At 37.6% G+C, this 16,850-nt stretch overlaps 1 protein-coding gene across 6 annotated transcripts in view; it reads right to left on the bottom strand.

The window, feature by feature from the left end:
* The window catches only part of DYM (dymeclin), a 385,106-nt gene that overhangs the window by 61,826 nt on the left and 306,430 nt on the right, over nucleotides 1-16,850 (bottom strand). For all 6 annotated transcript variants that reach the window (XM_070452575.1, XM_070452578.1, XM_070452576.1 and 3 more), the window contains one exon: nucleotides 13,104-13,286. In XM_070452575.1, the coding sequence (XP_070308676.1) occupies nucleotides 13,104-13,286 (183 nt within the window). The remainder of the gene's footprint in view (nucleotides 1-13,103; nucleotides 13,287-16,850) is intronic.

Genomic DNA, 16,850 nt, shown 5'->3' with positions numbered 1-16,850 from the left:
CAATACTCTTATCTCTGATTACCAGGGAAAATCAACAGCAAGCTATAATTTTTTTTTTTTTGGGTTTCATGTCACAGCACAGCCTCAACTATGTAGCAAGATGCTAAGACAGTAACATTCTGGAAATAACACTGTCTCCTAACACTTGTCATTAAAAACTAAAGAATATCATCATTTCTTAGGAAATCACTTACAAACAACAATATTAATAAATCAAGATGACCATGGGTCACTTTTTATTTAAGAGCTATACTATACACTATACACAAGTGTTTATAGAGATGCATGCAAAATATAAAAATTTATGTTGTTTAAAAAGTTGAGTATTTCCATTTACATGCTTTCTATTTTATAGGTAAGATATTTTAAGTTACTAAGAATTCCAAATTGTTTTCTAAATTTTCTTTCAGGATTATTCTCCTAAATATTAATTGTTCAAATGCACAACAAGTTTTCTCCTAACCATTCTAGTGGAGAAGGTGCATGATATGACATAAATGCCACTGAAATGGATTTATTCTGAAAAGCAGAGAACCAGCTAGAGCCAGAACCTTAACAAGCTTGTGCCTTGAAAGACGGTGGCAGTGAGTGAAAACAAAGGCAGCCAATGCCTGGCTACACTGCTGTTGATTCCAAATAAATTGTCTCTTTATCTCAGGCAGTTTGCTGGCACCAGCTCCTTTGCAAGTTGCTTATTTTGTCCATGACAGGTTGGTTTTCAACATGTGCCTATGGCTCTTGTTTTTTCCAAGTCAGATTTTAAGCTCTTTAGGGGAATTTTGGGATAAAATTTCGTTCAGAGTTTAGTCACAGCAGGTACTGAAATTGATTTTGATAAATCAGAACTGTCCTTTTACTTTTAAATGGACATTTTGTACGTGTAAAATAAGTAAATACAGTGAAAACATTTTTTTGATTTTTGGTTGTACCTCAAGTTTTTGTGTTTTAATCAATATGTTGATGATCCCTTGACAACTTATTCAGTGGAAGAGAGATTCAGAGAATTTATAAGGAAATAGATGATATCTGTGTCTTTAAGACAGATGCAGTGTGTAAAAAAAGACAAAGATTCAATGTAACTGGGGGACCAGACACAGATCAAACAGGTACAATGAAATGGATTTAGATGTCATGGTAGCATAAACTACAGACTTCTCAAAAGTCTTTTCTAGTTTGGGTCCTGCCTGTGATACTTATTAACAATGTGCCACTCAACTTCTTCCAGATGTAGAACTGTGGAGTGGCTGGGAGCACTTAGCAGGTGTCAGATAGCTTGGGTTTAAGTCCCAGCTTTCCTTATAAACTAAGGCAAGTTATTTAAGGTCTCCATACCTGAGTTTCCTGATCTATAAATATCAGGTATGGACCTGTCATATACTGCCTTTACTATGTGAGGTATGTTCCTTCCATACTTACTGTGTGGAGAGTTTTTAATCATAAGTGGATGGTGAATTTGTCAAGAGTTTTCGGCATCTATTAAGATAATCATATGATTTTTATTCTTCAATTTGTTTTTAAAGTTGCATATCACATTGATTTGCAGATTTTGAATTATCCTTGCACCCTGGGATAAATCCTATGTGACCATGGTGCATGACCCTTTTAATGTATTGTTGTAGTCAGCCTGGTAATATTTTGTTGAGGATTTTTGCATCTATGTTCATCAGTGATGTTGGCCGGTAATTTTCTTTTTTTGTTATGTTTTTGTCTGGTTTTGGTATCAGGATGATGCTGCCTCAGAGAGTGAGTTCAGAAGAGCTTATTCTGCAATTTTTGAAATAGTTTGAGAAAAACAGATATTAATTCTTTTCTAAATATTTGGTAGATTTCACCCATGAAATCATTTGGTTTGGATTTTTGCTTGTTGAGGGTTTTAAAATTACTGATTCAATTTCATTACTTGTAACTGGTCTGTTCATATTTTCTATTTCTTCATGGTTCAGTTATGGGAGAGTGTGCATTTTGAAATATTTGTCCATTTCTAAGTTGTACATTTTACTGGCATACAGTTTGTTTACAGCAATTCTCTTATGATCCTTTGTATTTCTGTGTTATCAGTTGAAACTTCTTTTTTGTTTCTGATTTAACTGATATGGGTCCTCTTTTTTTTGGGCTAAATCTGGGTAAAGGTTCACCAATTTTGTTTATCGTTTCAATGAATCAACTCTCAGTTCCACTGATCTTTTTTATTTTTTTTTTCAGTCTCTATTTCAGTTACTTACTTGAGAATTTTCCTGTTTCCTGAAATAGGCTTGTATTGTTAGAAACTACCCTCTTAGAATTGTTTTGCTGTATCCCATAGATTTTGGATCATAGGTCATGGGATCATTTCCATTTTCATTTGTTTCCAGGATTTAAAAAAGTTTCCTCTTTTGATTTCTTCAGTGACTCTTTGGTTGTTTAGCAGCATATTGTTTAGCCTCCATGTGTTTATTGCAATTTTTTCCTTCTGGTTGATTTGCAGTATCATAGTACTCTGGTTGGAGAAGATGCTTGATATGGTTTCAGTTTTCTTAAATTTACTTAGAGTTGTTTTGTGACCTAGCATGCTGTCTATCCTGGAGACTGTACAATGTGTTCTAGAAAAGAATATTCTGCTGTTTTTGGAAAAAAATATTCTCTATGTAATCTATTAAGTCCATTTGGTCTAAAGTGCCATCTAAGGCCAATGTTTCCTTACTGATTTTCTGTCTGAATGATCTGTCCATTGGTGTTAGTGGGGCTGCACAAGGTGATTTCAAGATGAACAGATGACCCCTGCAGATGCAGTGGGTTATATTATAGGATGAGAACTCTGAGCTTAGGGAATATTAACTCTTATAATGGTCAGTAAGCATGTCTCCCTTTTGTTCTAGAGGGAAACAAAGACATGCCCCTAACCTTCCCCCAAACTGATTCCAGGTATCTGTACAACTCACTCTCTCTTTTTTTCAAGTCTGAGCTCAAATGTACCTTCTCAGAGAGGTCCTCTCTGACTTTACTCTTTAGATCTGTAATTTCACAACCCTATTCCAAATAGTACTCATTACTCCTCTCTTTTTTGGGGCATAGCAACTCGTAGACATTGATGTCATTTACAGAGCTAAGGAAGACTGCAGAAGAAAAAGTTGATTCATTTTGTGTTTGATTTTTTTTTGTTTTTGGAAGAAAATAAAGAATTCTCATTTAAACTTGTTTAACATTCATGGAACTGTTATACAGGCAACTGAATGTGCTAAGGCAACCAGGTTTTCTGTATTTCCAGGTTTGGAAATATAGAAAATCTAGTATAAATTTCACACTGTCCAGAGACAAAAATAGTTCTTGCCTTTATCATATCATAAAACTATTGTTGTTCACTGTCTCTGTCCTCTACTTATAGTCAGCCATGACATTTCTTTCATGCCCTCTCCTGTTTGGTGTGGTATTTCGATCTTGTCCTGTGGCTTGAATTCAGCCAGATCATATCATCTTATGAGTTAGATGCAGAGGCTATGTGCTAGTTGCTAATAATAATTTGGCTACCTGAAACATACATGTATAGCTCCTTCTGCAGAAGTTAAAAGTACTCCAAAGTTAGTCACTCCAGGCTCAGACATTCACTATTGCTTAATGGCTTAATAAAAAATATCAACTCTCAACTCCCTGTCAGCTAAAAATAACAGTAGATTCAGTGTCTCCTCTACCAATATTTTTCAAGGTTAACTCCACGAAAGAAGAAATAGCAAAGGTTTGCTTAAGCCAAGATTTCAGGAGCATTTAGGCGAGGGCAGGAGAAGGTAAAGTGCTGAAAGAGGCAAAAAGTTATTTATATCTTTATCATGGCATTCTTTTCAAAATATGTAAAAAAGAGTTTAAAATGATTTTGAATGAATTTCCAGCATGCCCAACACTATTTTGGATGACAGTATTCAACAAAAAGTTGTTGTAAAATCTGCTTATTTGAAATCTTATTTAGGTTTATCCAAGTGAATGCTGAAAATATGGAGTTTATAATGAGAAGACCTGGGTTAAAGGCTGAGTGATTTACTAGCTAAGTAACCCTGAACCAACAATTTCACTTCTGAAGCCTTGCTCTGCCTCCCTCATGGGGATAATTTACAGGTCAAACGAGATAGGCATATGCAAATAACCCTCAGTGATAAAGCTCTAGGCAAACATGTGATCATTATTTAAGAGGATGATTCTACTATTTATTTATTTATTTTTGGCTGTGCTGTGTGGCTTGCAGAATCTTAATTCCTCAACTCGGGACTGAACCTGAGGCCTGGCAGTGAAAGTGCTGAGTCCCAACCACTGGCCAGGGAATTCCCTAAGAGGATGACTCTTAGGTGGAGATCTGTGTTAAAAATCACCTAGGAAGCCTTCTTGCAGCCTGTTGGTTTCCTTATCTGTAAAGTGAGATCATAATAACTAGTTTACTGGTTTTAGAGGAATAAAAGGGTAATATATGTAAAGGTACTTAAGTCTTATTCCCAGCACTTAATAGAGACTCAAAAAATGTTTAGGCATATATTTATCTAGTTTTAAGAAGTGCACAATAGCACACAGCCAAATGTCTCCCCTGAAGTTGCATTTTTCACTGAATACAGTTGCAGTGTCAATGAGCAGTCCACCCTGGTGACAAGGGAAGGATATAAGTTTAGTTTAACACTCCAATTTTATTTCTACTTGCTTAATACTGTGAGAAAAACAGTGAGGGTCCTTCTATTTCTTCACCTTGCCTCTGCTTTTTGCTTCTTCCAAAGGAGACTAAGTTTCACATGGATGTAGTTAAAGCCCTTTGCATAGCTCTTGTATGTCCTTTCAAGAAAAATATGGTCCCTCAGGGTTATTTTTAAAGTGTCAATAGCTGGTTACTTTACTCATGGGGTCAAGACTGATTTGACATCACTGGAAGTTAGAAGGAGAAAGTAAATTTCCAGGTTTGTTTTCAAACCTTTTCAGGTAGTGAATAGGCAAATCAATGAGAACCTGGAGGAACATTTAGTGAATGGCGATAGTAATCAGGTAAGATGATTACAAACAAGGGTTTTTTTTTTTTTTAATCAAACTGCCTTGGTTTGAGTTCCAGCTTTATCACTTTCTGAATGTGTGATCATCAGCAACTTAAATCTTTCTAAGCTGGCTTCTTTATCTGCAATTGAAAATTAAAATGAAATATACCTCATAAGTTTGTTTTTTAATGAAAATTAAGAGACATAATACATGCAAATGCTCAGCAAGCATGCTATAAAGCCAGCAGTGCTAATGATTAATAGAAAAGGAACAAATGGTTTTTGATGTGGTTTAAACATTTAACACTAAATAATTCAAACAATGTGTTAAAACATGATCATCCATCACTGATTACAGTTATGAACATAGAAAAAAGAAATTTTGAGTTAGTCTTTTAGCAGAAAGAAAGAAAAAAATGGGTTATTATGAAAAGAGGTATTGGTAATTAAAAGGAAAACACTTCCTTCCAATACACCACAGATATATTTTATCTGACATATACTATACACAATTCAAGTGACCATCCAGAGGAAGAAAACAAGAGTGGAAAGCGGTGAGAGGGAGGGAGTGAGGAAGGAAGGGAGGATGGAAGGAAGGAAAGGATAAAAGGAGAAAAAAGACAGGAAGGAAAGAAGAAAGAAACTGAAATCAGAGAGGTCCAGAGAAAGGTAAAAGTTATGATAGAAAGGGGAGGAGTTTGCTATAGGGCAGACTGAAACAATTAGGGTGACGCAGGTTAGAAATATGGAAGTTAAAAAAGGATATACTGGACAGTTCTATAATTCAAAGATCTGGATAAATCTTGGAAAAAGCAGGATATTCTCCACCCTGGAACTTGAAAGAGATACATCTATAAGTACTCTAAGAAGATATTATTTTAGTACTGCATTGCCCTTTCCTAGGTGGTATTCATAGACCCAGTTAGACATCAAGAGACCCAAGAGTATAACAGCCATTCTGTTTACTTTGCATACACTTGAAATTTTTTTCTAATAAAATGTTTTTAAAATAAAAAAGTATAACAGGCCACACTTCGCATCCGATTAATTTAAAAGGATACAAGGTCAAGAAAAAGAGAATGTGAACAGCACAGTCACAGGCTTTTGTTTTCGCTGGGAATGCTCATGGTAGTCTCAGGGTTAGTCTTTGGACCCTTAAATGATAGGGCCGATGTGAGACAAAGAGACTACAATGGGCAGATCCAACAGCCACCCAAGCTGAGAAGCCAGATACCAAACAGAAACCAATGCCCCTTGTGACACTCAAGGTCCTTGAAAAGGACATGCCTGGCTGTGAGTTTTTTTTCACTCAGAGAAGCCCAAAGCTATAGTCCTTCTAGCCTAGACTCAACTTAGCAACCAAATGTCATGAGCAATACACTATTAGGAGGAATAAGAAAGGCTCTGCCTTTCCTACCCAGAAACTCTCTTTTCTGGATAGTTTCTTTGAGAACTGGGATCAGAGAAGGACTGCACTTCCCAGAGACTCTCTCCATAGACTCTACTTTTTCCATGGAGGTAAAGGTCTCTAAGTGCTTGGGTTTTCTCATCAAAGCAGACACTAACATGCATTCTTGGACTGTAAACTAGACCACCCAGTTGTCAAAAAGAATCTAGCCAACAGAAAAAGGTAGGAATAAGCTGTGATGGATGTCTTCTGGCCAACCATTTGTTTCATGATCTTATTAACAATACTTGTCAATTTTAAAAGGAGATGCTCTTCTAGTTAAACCCAGACTTAACAAGAAGGACATGGGGCCAGAGAAGAAATATTTGAGAAGTGGCCTAAGGATGCTATCACATATCCTAAATATCAATGTATCTACATACCTATTCATAATGGTGAGAATTTAATTACAAACCTTAAATGTCAAGTCTAACTTTAAGATATAACCATGCTCATCTGAAATGATGTTTCTGCTTTATTCTAACTGCAAAGATGACAATGGTACTCAGCTGCCCCAGTTTTGTTAATGAAATCTAAATAATACTGATAGTAGTTCAGGAAAATGACAAGGGTATGAATGGCAAAATAACTTGCTATAGCTGCAATCGTTAGGTATACAGTTGAGGCAGCTTAGGGCAAGTCCATGAAAACACTAACTAAACTGACAGTGAAGAGTTTTAGTTTTTATTTCTGTTTACCAGCAATCATTACACAGTAGTGATATGGAGCAAATCAATGAACAGAGCTGCAAGAGTATACATAGTGGTAGTTAAACTCAACTAAACTCACAGCGTAATTGTGTGGATTCCAGAGTATTTAGCAACTCACAGAACTTACGTGTTAAGAGTCTCGTATGGGAGCTTGGTTATAGTTCAAAGCTGGTTTCAATTAAGTACCTAACAGTATACAAGACTCTACTGGGATGAGCAAAAATTAATCTACTTGGCTTATGTGAATGGATAGAACTGTTCTTAAATATCTTAAATGTGATCAGAGTCCATGCGTCCATCTATGTATTGCTGTTATCCTGGAAGAAGCCAGGAAGTTTACACCTTAGAGGTCACTCTCACCCTCTTTTCCCCACCCCCAATATTATGCAGTCTCTAATTCAGCTTTTAAAACCCTCACAGATGGATGCACAGACCCCAGGCAGGAGCTTGGAGGACTCTTAATATGAGGAAACTGGGTCTAAGAAATAACAGAGTGATACTGACATGAAGGGGCTTGAAAGGAAATGGCCATCTTTCTCATAAAAGTTTCAAAGAGAGGAAACAGCAGGAGACAGAGAAACAACCAGGAAGAAATAATTAAATGAGTATTTGAAAGCCCTGAGCATGAGTCTCTAGACTCAAAGGACCCTCTAAGTGCCAAATACAACCGACCATGGCACAGCAAAACATGAAGTTTCAGGACACAATAATAGAGAGATGCCCAAAGCTTCCCAAGACAACAGTCACATATTAAAAAAAAAAAAAAAATTTTTTTTCAGACATTAGAAACTAAAAAAATAAAAAACCTATCTCACATATATCCTTTTCCCAAAAAGCTACAGTAGTGTAAGCTCTATCAATCTGAAGCAGTAAACCAAGAAAGAGGACTTCACAGGACCCAAGATCAACCAAGGGGACAGCTGAGGGAAATTCTCAGAAGGTTCTGCACTTGGGCAGGAGAACCAGAGTCCAAGCTGGCTGGGGCTGGAAGCAGTTCTCCAAGAAAAGAATAGGACTGAGAACTGGATGTCTGACTATTCTGAGAGGAGTTTTAAAGTTATGTCAGAAAGTTTGTGAAACATAGTGAAGAAAGGCCTAACAACATAACTAGAACAAATAAAAGAATCTACACAAAGATAAATAACTTAGAAAAACTGGCAAAAGAGTTGCTTAGGTGTCACAAGAGGAAACCCAAATGAAAACCACAATGAGGTGCTATTACAAAACTGACAAAACTAAGGTTCACAAGGATGTGAAGTAACAGAAATTCTACATACCACCAGTCAAAGAGTAAAATGGCAGCATCCCAGGTAGCACTAGTGGTAAAAGAAATCACCTGCTAAAGCAGGTTAAATAACAGATGCCAGTTTGATCTCTGAGTTGGGAAGATCCCCTGGAGAGGGGAATGACAATCCACTCTAGTATTCTTGCCTGCAGTATCCCAAGGACAGAGGAGACTGGGTGGGCTACAATCCACAGGCCTGCATAGAGTCGGACATGACTGAAACAACTTAGCAGAGCACACACGTAATAAAGGAAATGGTACATGTTATGCAGCAATTTCACTATGAGGTGCACGTCCTGGAGGAAGGTATGCACCTGTGCTCAGTCATGATGGAAATAACTATGTATTTATACTTGTGCAGTAATTATTTAAAATCTTCCCAAATTTAAGTAAATGATATGCAAATGGCTGACTCACTGGAAAAATCCCCAATGCTGAGAAAGATTGAGGGCAGAAGGAGAAGAGGGCATCAGAGAATGAGATGGCTGGATGACATCACCGATGCAATAAACATGAACTTGGGCAAACTTCGGGAGATGGTGAGGGACAGGCAGGCCTGGCACGCTGCAGTTCATGGGGCTGCAAAGAGTCGGACACGATTGGATGACTAAACAACAACAAATATAAGTAAAACAAGGACAGGAATGGTAGCTCTTCAGCTTCCTCTTGTGCATAGCAACTGTGAACCTGATAAGCTATACAACAAATAGCTATGGAATCAAATCAAACTGGGAAACATTAATATAGCAACAGAAGGATTAGCAGAAAAGTGTTTTTAAAAAGAACAGGAAGTAAAGGTTCACAGAACTGTGAAAAATGTTCAATCACACTAATTATGAAAGAAATAAAAATTAAAAATAATGAATACCATTTTTAATACAAAATAGCAAATGCTAAAACAAATATAATACTCAAAGCTATAAAAGTATAGTGAGGTAGGTCCTCTCATAGCTCACTTGTAGACGTATGAGATGATGCACAGATACATTAGTTGTACAATACATCCAGACAGCAATTTGACATGGGTGAATCTTGAAAATACAGACACCTGACAGTAAATTCCAGTTTTAAGACTATACCAACAACAGAACTAAAAAAGGTGAGCTATACTTTATTTAGAAGCTGTCAGTTATGAATTAATTACAAAATATTAGAAACAATCAAATAAGCAATAATGGGGTAAGGGTTAACATATTTTAGGATCTCCATAATACAGGTTAATGTTGTTTGGTCACTAAATTGTGTCTGACTTTTTGTGACCTCGTGAACTGTAGCATGCTCCTCTGTCTTCCACAATCTCCCAGAGTTTGCTCATATTTATGTCCATTGAGTGGTGATACTACCCAACCATCTCTCTCTCAACTGCCCCCTTCTCCTTCTGCCTTTCCGGCATCAGGGTCTTTTCCAAAGGGTCGTCTCTTCTCATCAGGTGGCCAAAGTATTGTAACTTCAGCTTTATTAACAGTCGTTCCAATGAGTATTCAGGGTTCATCTCCTTTAGGATAGACTGGTTTGATCTCCTCACAGTCCAAAGGACTCTCGAGTTATCTCCAGCATCACAATTTGAAAGCATCAATTCTTCTGTGCTCAGCCTTCTTTATGGTCCAACTCTCACATCTGTACATGACTACCAGAAAAACCACAGCTTTGACTACAAGGACCTCTGTCAGCAAACTGATATACTGTCTAGGTTTGTCATAGCTTTCCTTCCAAAGAGCAAGCGTCTTTTAACTTCATGACTGTGGACACTGTCCACAGTGATTTTGGAGCCCAAGAAAATTATTTCTGTCACTGTCTCCACTTTCCCCCCATCTATTTGTCATGAAGAGATGGGACCAGGTGCCACAATCTTATGAATGTTGAGTTTTAAGCCAGGTTTTTCACTCTCCTCTTTCACCCTCATCAAGAGGCTCTTTAGTTCCTCTTTGCTTTCTGCCATTAGAGTGGTATCAACTGCATATCTGAGGTTGTTGATATTTCTCCTGGCAACCTTGATTCCAGCTTGTGATTCATCCAGCCCCACATTTCACATGATGTATTTGGCATAGAAGTTTAATAGGCAGGATGACAACATACGGTCTTGTCATACTCTTTTCCCAATCCTGAACCATTCAACTGGTCCATGTCTGGTTCTAACTGTTGCTTCTTGACCTACATACAAGTTTCTTAGGAGACAGATAAGGCGGTCTGGTATTTCCAACTCTTTAAGAATTTTCCACAATTTGTTATGATCCACATAGAGGCTTCAGGGTAGTCAATGAAGCAGAAGTAGATGTTTTTCTGGAACTCCCTTGTTTGCTCCATGATCCAATGAATGTTGGCAGTTTGGTCTCTGGTTCCTCTGTCTTCTCTAAATCCATTTTGTACATCTGGAAGTTCCTGGTTCACATACTGCTGAAGCTAACTGAAGGATTTTGAGCATTACCTTGCTAGCATGTGAAATGAGCACAAGTGCACGGGAGTTTGAACATTCTCTGGCATTGCCTTTCTTTGGGATTGGAATGAAAATTGATCTTTTCCAATCCTGTGGCCACTGCTGAGTGGCCAGTGCTGAGTGAGTCCTAACTTGCTGACATATTGATTTTAATGGCATCATCTTTTAGGATTTGAAATGGCTCAGCTGGAATTTTGCCACTTAAGGCCCACTTGACTTCACATTCCAGGATGTCCAGCTCCAGGTGAGTGACCACACCAACGTGGTTAACCAGGTCAGTAAAGACGTTTTTTGTATAGTTCTAACGTGTACTCCTGCCACTTCTTCTTAATCTCTTCTGTTTCTATTAGGTCCTTACCATTTCTGTCCTTTGTCATGTCCATCCTTGCATGAAATATCTCTTGATATCTCCAATTTTCTCGAAGAGATTTCTAGTGTTTCCCATTCTATTGTTTTCCTCTATTTCTTTGCACTGTTCACTTAACAAGGCTTTCATATCTCTCCTTTTTATTCTCTGGAACTCTGCACTCAGTTGGTATTATCTTTTCCTTTCTCCTTTGCCTTTTGCTTACCTTTTTTCCTAAACTGTAAAGCTTCCTCAGACAACCACTTTGCCTTCTTGCATTTCTTTTCCTTTGGGACAGTTTTGGTCACTGGTTCCCATACAATGTTACAAATCTCCGTAACACTGTAGTTCTTCAGGCACTTTGTCTACCAGATCTAATCCCTTAAATCTACTCATCATCTCCACTATATAATCATAAAGGATTTGATTTAGGTCATACCTGAATGGTCTAGTGGTTTTCCCTCCTTTGTTCAATTTAAACCTGAATTTTTCAATAAGGAGCTCATGATTTCAGCCACACTCAGCTCTAGGTCTTATTTTGCTGACTGCATAGAGCTTCTCCATCTTTGGCTGCAAAGTATAATCAATCTGATTTCAGTATTGATCATCTGGTCATGTCCACATGTACAGTTGTCTCTTGGGTTGATGGCAAAGTGTGTTTGCTATGACCAGTGTGTTCATCTGACAAAACTCTGCTGGCCTTTGCCTTGCTTCATTTTGTACCCTAAGGCCAAACTTGCCTGTATCTCAGGCATCTCTTGACCTCCTACTTTTGCATTGTGATCCTCTATGATGAAAAGGACATATTTTTTGGGTGTTACTTCTAAAATTGTTGTAGGTCTTCATAGAACCAGTCAGTTTCAGCTTCTTCAGCATCAGTGGTTGGGACACAGACTTGGATTACTGTGATGTTGAATGGTTTGCCTTGGAAATGAACTGAGATCATTCTATTGTTTTTGAGGTTGCACCCAAGTACTGCATTTCACTCTTTTGTTGACTATGAGGGCTACTCCATTTCTTCTAAGGGATTCTTGCCCACAGTAGTAGATGTAACAGTCATTTGAATTAAATTCACGCATTCCCATCCATTTTAGTTCACTGATTCCTAAGATCTCAATGTCCATCCTTGCTATCTCCTTCTTGATCACATCCAATTTACCTTGATTCATGAACCTAACATTTCAGGTTTCTAAGAAATACTATTCTTTACAGCATTGGACTTTACTTCCCCCATCAGACACATATACAACTGAGGGTCGTTTCCACTTTGGCCCAGCCGCTTCCTTCTTTCTGAAGCTGTTAGTAATTGCCCTCCATTTTACCCCAGTAGCATACTGGACACCTTCTGACCTGCAGGGCTCAGCTTCTGGTGTCAAATCTTCTTGCCCTTTCATATCTCCATGGGTTTCTCTAGCAAGAATACTGGAGTGGGTTGCCATTTCCTCCTCCAGTGGACCGCGTTTTGTCAGAACTCTGTACTATGACCTGTCTGTCTTGGGTGGCCTGGCACAGCATGGCTCATAGCTTCATTGTTATGCAAGCCCCTCTGACATGCCATGACAAGGCTGTGATCCATGAAATAGATGTTATAGTTATTAAAATGTGAAATTTTCAAAGAATTAATATCACAAGAAAATGTGTTAGGTAAAAATGGTAGAATTCAGAATTATTAAGATATAAAATATGATCTCAATTCTCCTAAAGACATATGTGCATGTACATATACATGTCTGTATATAATACATACACACACATGTGGAAAGTGACAACTCTTAGAATAGATGGCAAATACCGTTAACGTTCAAGAGACTACTGTAGGTTTTTTTTAAAAATCAAGTTTTGATAAACTTTCTCTACTTTTATGTTTAAATAAGAATCATAATAAAAATCTCCATTTACACTTACCAGATCAATATTTTGCATGATATCCTGAAATGAAGGATGAGTTCGAAATTGTTCAAAGAGATCTCGTTTGTAAAGAAGCGCATACACCAAGTTTGGATTGTGATGAAGAGAATTTGTCAGGCAAGAGTTGATGATCTCTAACATCATTCGAATCACTTCTTCAATGACATTTAGGTCCTGTGCCTGATAAAGAAAGAAAATCCCCATAAGAGTCAGTATTTTCCTCCTTGACACAGAATTAATTAGAATGAGGGCAACTGCTTTACAATTAATAACAGCACTGGAACGATCATGCACAAGAACTGTTTAAGATTATTTTTGTCAAGAATTTTTAGAATTAAGTTTATCAGTTACTAAAGGATGTGAGTTATACTTTTGAACTAAATATGGTGATAATCATAAATTTCACATTAATAAATTATAATTGCCAATCTAGAAGAAAATTCGGAGTTTTGATCAATAGATCCTAATTTGTACTCTTATCAATGTACCACCCTAAATCACTAAACTTGCACAATATAAAGTGGTGGTAGGGTCTTATCAATTCCAAGAAGAGTTTCTAATTCAGAATATGACCTCACTTTTTGGCACTGTCATTTCGACGTTCATATTTACAGATAAACAGCCTAATGTTTTGTGTTTCCTGAGAGTTAATAGTCTTTGGGAATCTGAACGTGAAATAGTTAATAAGAGCAAAATTCAAAGTAATCAACACATCTCTTGAAAGAACAATAGAAGGAAAAAACATAGGTGAATATGACACTTTCCTTCTTCTTTTGAGTTTTCTAAATTATGTTTGACAGTTGGGGCAAAAATTGTAACACTGATGTGGTTCTCAATGGATGCAAAGGAACACCTAAGACAATTCCATTATAAACCAGGGAGAGCAAAGGAATTTAAAGAGAGGATACTTTCTACCTCTCATTTGAATTGGGACAATGTCAGCACTACTAGATGTGGCAAGTTATGTAAGTTATGTATGTAAAGTGTCTAGAGCAAATCCATACAAAGAGATTTCAATAATTAAAATCTGAACAACTGGATAAAAAATACATGATGAAACTATATGCTATCTACAAGAAACTTCAAATGTAACTCACTTTAAATAAAGTTAGATTGAAGGTAGAAGAATGGAAAAAGATATAACATGAACTATTAATCAAAATAAAGTAGGAATGGCTATATTATTATTAGGTAAAATACACTTCACATCTAAGACTGCATGGCCTACAAAATAAAAAATATTTACTATCTGGACTCTGATGGAAAAGTTTACTATCCTGATCTAGCAGACAAAAAGGTATACTTATTTCCATACAATTTACCTCCACCTGTATTGTTTTAAGAACAATGTCCAGCAACAAATCAACATTTACGGGACAGGAAAAAAGGAAAGTAAAAACAATGTCCAAGGGATAAAGTGGCCCATGGATAAGAAACACCTGCCAATACAGGAGACATGGGTTCCAGCATGTGGGAGATCCCAGCATGCTGCGGAGGAGCAGCTAAGCCTGCGCGTCACACCTTCTGAGCCCGCACTCTAGAGCCTGTGAGCTGCAACTACCGAAGCCCACGTGCTCTTCAGCCCTGCTCCGTAACAAGAGAAGGTGGAGAATAGCCTCTGCTCACTGCAACCAGAGAAAACCTGTGCGCGATAACGAAGACCCACTGTAATCAATCAATCAATAAAAATAGATAAAATACTGCTATTTACCTCCTGAACAAGATCAAAGGAGGTTAATACACTTTTAACTTCTCCTTGAACAGCAAGGTGCTGACCCCATTCTTCCCTGTTTTGTTAAAGTTGCTTAGGTTTTTAATTTCATGTTTTTTTAAAAAAAAACATAAATTGTTTTTTAAAAAATCAGTACTCAAAAAAGGCCAGTTTTCATTCCAATCTCAAAGGGCAATGCCAAATAATGTTCAAACTACCGCAAGACTGCACTCCCTTCACATGCTAGCAATGTAATGCTCAAAATCCTTCAAGCTAGCTTCAACAGCATGTAAACCGAGAACTTCCAGACGTACAAGCTGGATTTAGAAAAGGCAGAGGAACCAGGGATCAAATTGCCAACATCCACTGGATCATAGAAAAAGCAAGATAATTCCAGAAAAACATCTACCTCTGCTTCACTGACTACACTAAGGCCTCTGACTGTAGAGATCACAACAAACTGGAAAATTCTTCAGAGATGGGAATACCAAGTCACCTTACTTGTCTCCTGAGAAATTTGCATGCAGGTTAAGAAGCAACAGTTAGAACCGGACATGAAACAACAAACTGATTCAAAATTGGGAAAGGAGTATGTCAAGGCTGTATACTGTCATCCTGCTTATTTAACTTATATGTAGAGTAAATCATGTGAAATGCTGGGCTGGATGAAGCACAAGCTGGAATCGAGATTGCAGGGAGAAATATCAATAACCTCAGATATGTAGATGACACCACCCTTACAGCAGAAAGCAAAGAGGAACTAAAGAGCCCCTTGATGAAAGTGAAAGAGGAGAGTGAAAAATCTGGCTTAAAACTCAACATGTGAAAAACGAAGATCATGGCATCCAGTCTCATCACTTCATGGCAAATAGATGGGGGAAAAATGGAAACAGTGACAGACTTTATTTTCTTGGGATCCAAAATCACTGTGGACAGTGACCGCAGCTGTGAAATTAAAATATGCTTGCTCTTTGGAAGAAAAGCTATGACAAACCTAGACAACGTATTAAGAAAGAGAGACATTACTTTGCCTACAAAGGTCCATACAGTTGAAGCTATGGTTTTTCCAGTAGTCATGTACGGATGTGAGAGCTGGGCAATAAAAAAGTCTGAGCGCTGAAGAATTGATGCTTTAGAACTGTGGCGCTGGAGAAAAGTCTTAAGAGTCTCTTGGAAAGCAAGGAGATCAAACCAGTCAATCCTAAATATTGGATCCTGAATATTCACTGGAAGGACTGATGCTGAAACTCCAATACTTTGGCCATCTGATGTGAAGAGCCAACTCATTGGAAAAGACCCTGATGCTGGGAAAGACTGAAGGCAGAAGGAGAAGGGGATGACAGAGGATGAGATGTTGGATGGCATCACTGACTTGATGGACATGAGTTTGAACAAACTTCGGGAGATGGTGAAGGACAGGGAAGCTTGGCATGCTGCAGTCCATTGGGTCACAAAGAGTCGGACAGGACTGAGAGAACAAAAAGTCAGTGGTTGACTAACTTTACATATGGATTTCAGTGCACACCACAGATTCTTGCATTCTGCTTCTCTACAGGTAAACTTCTTATATCTGAAGTACATCCTTTAATAGTGCTTTCAATGAAGTCTATAGATAATAAACTTTCAGTCCTAGCATGGTTGAAATATGTCTTTATTTTACATTCACCCTTATAGTTTATGGGGTACAGAATTAGTCACTTCCTTACACACTTTAAAGATACTTGTTCACTTTATTCTGGCATCTGTTTTTGGCTTTGAGCAGTTCATCATACAAACCTAACTATTGTTGCCCTGTGGAAAAGCTCTGTGGTAGCTTTTAAGGTTTACTTTTCATTCTTTAACACTCTTGACTTTCACAACCATGTGTTTCTGTGTTGATTTATCTTCATTTATCCGGCTTAGTATTCAGAGTGTTCTTTCCATCTGACAACCTAGTCTCTTCCATAAAGATAATTTGGATAATTTTTTATCATTATCTTACAACTTACTGTCTTTGATACTGTCCAGTTTAGAATTTGTCTACTGAGCTTTCA

The sequence above is a fragment of the Odocoileus virginianus genome, chromosome 22 (assembly GCF_023699985.2).
Source record: "Odocoileus virginianus isolate 20LAN1187 ecotype Illinois chromosome 22, Ovbor_1.2, whole genome shotgun sequence".
Lineage (NCBI taxonomy): Eukaryota > Metazoa > Chordata > Mammalia > Artiodactyla > Cervidae > Odocoileus > Odocoileus virginianus.
The sequence above is the reverse complement of the archived record's forward strand: the minus strand, read 5'-3'. Positions and strand labels throughout refer to the sequence as shown.